Source organism: Penicillium coprophilum (assembly GCF_028826855.1).
Source record: "Penicillium coprophilum strain IBT 35676 chromosome Unknown utg000004l_segment0_segment0, whole genome shotgun sequence".
NCBI lineage: Eukaryota > Fungi > Ascomycota > Eurotiomycetes > Eurotiales > Aspergillaceae > Penicillium > Penicillium coprophilum.
This window is the reverse complement of record NW_026622723.1, coordinates 7618939-7624649: the sequence shown is the minus strand read 5'-3', so window position 1 is coordinate 7624649 and position 5711 is coordinate 7618939. Positions and strand designations below refer to the sequence as shown.

The 5711-nt window shown below is 50.8% G+C and overlaps 2 protein-coding genes across 2 annotated transcripts; both read right to left on the bottom strand.

Moving 5' to 3' along the window:
• Positions 1 to 2031: 2031 nt before the first annotated feature.
• Positions 2032 to 3499, bottom strand: N7500_007306 (60S ribosomal protein uL4; the record flags this gene model as incomplete). The annotated part of the gene is made up of 5 exons (XM_056678450.1): positions 3307 to 3499; positions 3143 to 3237; positions 2868 to 3018; positions 2448 to 2789; positions 2032 to 2419 (listed from the first exon to the last, which is right to left on the bottom strand). The coding sequence occupies exons 1-5, from the start codon at positions 3414 to 3416 to the stop codon at positions 2032 to 2034; spliced, it is 1086 nt and encodes a 361-aa protein (XP_056533450.1). The 5' UTR covers positions 3417 to 3499.
• Positions 3500 to 4133: 634 nt separating this feature from the next.
• Positions 4134 to 5384, bottom strand: N7500_007305 (lytic polysaccharide monooxygenase AA11 family protein; the record flags this gene model as incomplete). The annotated part of the gene is made up of 1 exon (XM_056678449.1): positions 4134 to 5384. One exon carries the CDS (start codon positions 5382 to 5384, stop codon positions 4134 to 4136), a length of 1251 nt encoding a protein of 416 aa, XP_056533449.1.
• Between the last annotated feature and the right edge of the window lie 327 nt (positions 5385 to 5711).

Sequence of the window (5711 nt, the reverse complement as noted above, 5' to 3'; positions counted from 1 at the left end):
TTTGTTTCTACGTGGAATCGGAGATTTTCCCTCCTCCGATCGCACTAACTCGGTTAAAACGTTGTATGTGTTCCTGAATGATGTTGCATTACAATTTAACGAGAGTGGATTGGACCAGGATTCGGTTTTACTAGAGGAATACAACAATACTTGATAGAAATATGACCTCAGTCACTTTTTTATGTAATACCTACTGTACCCAATTCCTAGAAGCTTCTACGGAGTACATGCTACACTAAGGGTTTGACTTAACATGTGCACGTGAGACCTCAATCCCAACGTCATTGAACATAAAGCACCCACTAACTATCGATATACAACCCTAATGAAGGGAGTGGCCTCAGCCAGTCGGATCAGTAGCATCAGCAAGAACTTCGCAAGCGAAAAAAAGAAAAAGCTCAACTGACGTAAAGTACCTAGGGCACAGTGCCTCAGCCTAACAACCGCGGACCCTGACGGTCTTCTTGGCAATCCGCCCTCGCACGTCCCTGATCTCCGTGCCCGACGTCCAAAACGGTATCTCGCTTAACAGTCGGCTGTTGGGATTAGTATTGGGATCTCCGAGTTGCTTTGTAATGCATATAAACCCTAGATGGGTACGGAGTACGGAGTAGAGGTGACCAAAGTCAAGGTGCATTGTTGAAGTTCGAACGCCACACCTAAGCTGCCCAGCTATTTGGGAGGAGATGAAAAGTCAATTAAATTGCAAGACATGTGAAGCTGCCGAATGCTTCTTTGTTTAATTTCGATCTCCCGTGTCTCAGCTTGATGCTTTCGGCATTTAAATTGCTATTTGTCCAGAAATGCTGTGCACCAGTAGCCGAGACGCTATTCCGTATATTTTATAAGTCGAGTTTTATGGCATAGCTATCGTGTCAGGAACTGTGCTAGCTCAACAAGGTATGCTGTATGTTTCACTCGGGCTTATTCGGCTTGACTGGGGTCATGCATGAATTAATTAGAATGGCTTCCATGTGCTTGCATCGGAATCGTGTCCTGGTCCTCCGTACCCCGTCTTCCATACTTACGAGGTTGTGAGCTGCGAGGAAGCTTGTAACATGTGAAATCTCAGTGGACACGTTGTCACATGCGCGACTGTTATGTTTAGGGTCGATTGAGGTGGTATAGATTGAGCTACAGGTTTTCTGATACCAGGCAAACGAGCTGCGTCTAGAGGGAAGGTTGCTTCGGGTTGACTCTTTATGTGTGGTTTCCTGAAGAAGAAACTTCAGTGGGAAATCGTCGGCGAGTAATATACTTGAATATTCGAGCAACTTCATTTCAATCATCAACATATTCTTCAAATATGATGGTTGATAGGATTGAGACATTTCAAATGTAGGGGTTAGGTAGTTATATGTATATAGAAATATCTTTTTCATTTATACGTTAGTCCAATTTCAAAATTATAACCTAGTCTCAGGTTATTACGAAAAAGATAGAAATTTATTAATTCTATGGAGAAAACGACGAGACTCTTACATGTTGTGTTGTATGAAATCAACAACTGGATTTGCAGCCATCATGGTTGGAACCCGCGAGAGGTAACTAACTGGTCGAGAAAATAGACATATCAATTCCGATCTAAGAACATCAAGTGAGCAATCAGTAAACCATTTGAGAGCAATTGAGTTCGCTGCATAGACCTGGAGGCGATCGAAAAGGGGAGCACGCTTGGAGTGATGTGGAAAGGGCCTGGACTGGACTCTGTATTGAGCTGTGGAAAAGACTGTCATAAATCGATTGTAACAAGATGTGATCAGCAGAAGTATTGGCACATCTACGCCAATGTAAGCAACGGCCTTGCGCGAACTAGCCTCAAAAAGTACACCGACCCCTCTACATCTATATAACTTACCATGCACGATACAAAGAATTTGAGGGTCAGAAAACAGGGAAACCGATCACATTACTACTCCAAATAGACCCATGGGTATTGCAAAAAAGGCATCGATTCATTTTTGCTGACTACCATTTTACCAACGAAACACAGTTAACAAAGAAATAGCAGGGGTGCAAAGAAAGACCCGCTTAGTTCTCGTAGAGAGTGTTGAGGAAAGACTCGGCAGGAGCAGTAGGCTTGCCACCCTCGACGGACTGCTGGCCAAGCTTCTGCTTGGAGTAGGCAGCGGCGTAGGGGTTGAGGCGGAGCATGACCTGCTTGTTGCGGAGGGGGTTCTTCTTCTGGACATTGACACGCTTGGTGCGGGCCTCGCCCTTGGGAGCCTTGAGGACGGACTGGATTTCGGAGGAGTTGATGAGGCGGGTCAAGTCGGCGTTGGCAACCACGTTGGAAGGCAGGAGGTAATCCCGCTTGAGAGCCGAGGGGCTGGTGGTGGTACCGTAGACCTGGTCAAGAGCCTGGAAGGCGGAGGAGGTCCAGATAACGAAACGACCGAGGTGACCACCGGGGGGCGAGCTGGAGGAGGTTGAGGGAGAAGACGGGCGAGGTCTCGACACCGGGGATGTTGCGGAAGGCCTTGACGAGGTCCTTGCCGTCGGTCTCGGGGTTGTAGACAACGAGGGGTCCGCGGCGCTGGCGGAAGCGGCGGTTACGGAGCTTACCCTTACCGGCGCGCATCTTGCGGGACTTCTGGACCTTGACGAGATCGGGACCAGCACCGACAGCCTGGAGGAGGGCGATGGCGGCCTTGGTCTTGTTCAGGGACTCGACGGCGGCGGACTCAACGACGAGGGGAACCTCGGGGACGTTGGCGACACGGTGACCGCGGGCGAAGAGCAGAGCGGGGGAGGCAGAAGCAGCCAGAGCGGAGGCGGTAGCGAAACGACTGTAGACGCCAGATTATTAGTTCCTCCGCATTTCCTTCTCAAGTCGTTCAATTCCTTCGGAATGGGATTCCACATACCGCTGGCCAACGTTGACCTTCTGGTGCCACTTGCGCCAGACCTTGGTAGGGGCGAACATACGACCGGAACGGCACTGGTTACCGAAGGCAGCCTGACCGGCACGGTGAGTACCACCACCGGAGACACGGGGGATACGGGCAACAGCACGACCTATTCAATGAAGCAATCCAGTCAGTTATTGTTTTTGGAATAGAAGAATTTGATGATCGCGAAAATTTTCGCAAACCCTGGATCTCATTCTTCCAATCTCGAAAAAATGTGCCAAATCACGTACCGGTACCCCAGGACTCAGCAGAGGTCTGTTCACCAGCCTTCTCGCTCACAGCGTAGGGCTGGCGCTTGTTCTTGGCCATACCAGTGTGAACATGCCTGTAGAGCGATGGTCAGCACTTCCCCTCCATCGATTTGTGAATCCTTCAAGTTTTTGGCGAGTCATACTGGACAATATCCGGGCGGATAGGAGCACTGAACACGGTGGGAAGAGGGTGGGAGGCCCCGGAGGGCTTGCCCGCAGCCGTGGCGATCGAGACAGTCGGGCGGGAGGCCATTGTTGCTGGTCGGTGTCGAGGTGAGGTTGAAGATCCAATCTCTCTGAGTCGGGGGGCTTCACAACTGGGTGTGGATTTTTTCGCTTAGTGAGAAAATGGAGTGGGGCGGCGAACCCTAAGCCCTTCCTACCATATATAGACTAGTGCAACTATATAACAATTAGCTAATCGAAGCTATCACGTGGGACCCACAAGTGGGTCTCTTGGTGGCATCTTGAACATCGAAGTCACCGAGCAAGTTCTACATCACCCAAGACAGTAACAGCTTGAAGGAAACATGCCGAGGAGATTTAGGCTGTGCATATCTGTAATTCCCTTGCTACCTATATGTCTCAGGGGGACTGGTCATTACTGCAAGTGACTTACTCTCTGTTACCTACTTACCTTGACTATCGACCAAATGCCCCCAATACCCATCGGGCAACAATACTACTATTTGAGCAACACTAATATTTACAGACTCATTGACAGTACATTGAATTAAACAGTGCAGCATATACAAAAATGATATCGTCATATGGAACCCTATGAGATGTCCTATTTTCCTAGTCTCATCTCCTAAATGTACAGAAAAGAAGGAACATATAATGCACCAAAAGCAAAGGGACCAGCCCAGCAGAAAAGAAATGTCATGAGAGCGCAAAATCAGAAGAGAACACCACCCAATGAGAGCCGAAAAAGTGACAACATCTGAAGCCAGCAGATCATGTTGCGTATCTAGCTAAGGTGGATGTGGTGACCACTGAGGGTACGCTTGCGGAAGCGCATACTTGAGATATGACGCGCCTTCTTAGTGGCACTGACAATAAGCTCCTCACTTTGACCAGAGTTGCACTGCGTGCCGGTCGACATTGGCTGAGCATTGGTCCAAGTGCCAGAAGCACAGCGCTGGAAGGACGTGCCTGCAATGCAGTTCCACTGGCCCTCAATACTGCAGCTACCGGTCAGGGCATCAGGGCTGGAACTGGAGCTGGAGCTGGAAGCAGGTCCCGATTCGGAGGCCGAAGAGGTTTCCACGGGAGCTGGGGCAGCTGAGGTGGACGCGGGCTCGTAATCGGGCTCGGTGGGTGGGTTCGATGGAGCAGCAGCTGGGACTTGGGCAGCGGCGGGTGTGCTCTCTGCGGGGGCAGGGGAAGAGCCAGTAGAAGCAGGGCCAGTAGAATCAGAGACGGAGGAACCGGAACCAGATGAGCTGGACCCAGCGTCTGAGCCAGAGCTGCCGGAGCCTGAGGAGCCAGTGCTACCAGAACCGCCGAACCTAGGGGTACCGCTGCAAGCCTCGGAGCCCTCCTTGGCGAGGTTGGTGAGTACACCGTCATGCTCGACGTAGTCGCCTGGCTGGGGGAAGCGGATATCGACACCCTCCGGTGTTTTGCAGCCATTGATATTTGCGACAAACATGGGAGGGAAGCTAGCAGCGCGTCTCTCGAGTTCCTCGGGGGAGCGCTTGGAGGAGCCACCTGCGACAGTGATTGGGGCGCAGTTCATGTACATCTCACGGTTGCCGATGCGGTTGAACCAGGTCCAGGCGAGTGTGTATTTGCCAGCAGAGATACCGTCGGGAATGGTGAAGTTGAAGGTGAAGGGATCGATGATGTCGGGCCCGCCTTCCATGTTGCCGCCGACATTGGCAGGGCAGCCACCCTCGAAAGACTTGATAACCTTCCACTCAGAGGACTTGGAGGGTTGCAGGTCGGTTGTCAAACTAATCTGGCAGGAACCACCGCCGTGGGTGGCGCTGCCAACGAAGGTGAGAGGGTAGTTCTCGCCGATGGCGATGATTGTCTCAGTCGCGGGGGCCTCGAAGGCGTTGTCACGGAGCTTGCATGGGAAGTCACTGCCGTTCTCTTCCAGAGGCGAGTTGTTGAGGCTGTCCTTGCTGAAAGGGATGGGGCTGCTCATGATCATGTGAGCGTTGACCATGGAGGCGCCCATCAGGGCAGCGATGATTTTGGAGCTGATGAACATCTTGGATGATTGAACTTTTGGGATTGGTTGGTGTCTGATTTGACAGATAGATGTTGCAGATGGAATCGATTCGTGCCAGACGAATGGAATTCAAGTTTGAAAAGGAGTGGACCTTGTTGAATGTTAGTGTTGGGATGAGAGACTTGGAAATGCGAGAGGCAAGCTGGGATGGAAGGGCTCAGAAGTATATATATCGACAGTGTGTCATTGATAGGTCTATTGTGGGCAAGAAGTATAGACGGAACCGTCCTTCAACAATAGATCGTGAAGATCCCACAATAGATCAGACGCGTATCGATCTGAGGCAACGATGAAACAATGGAAGAA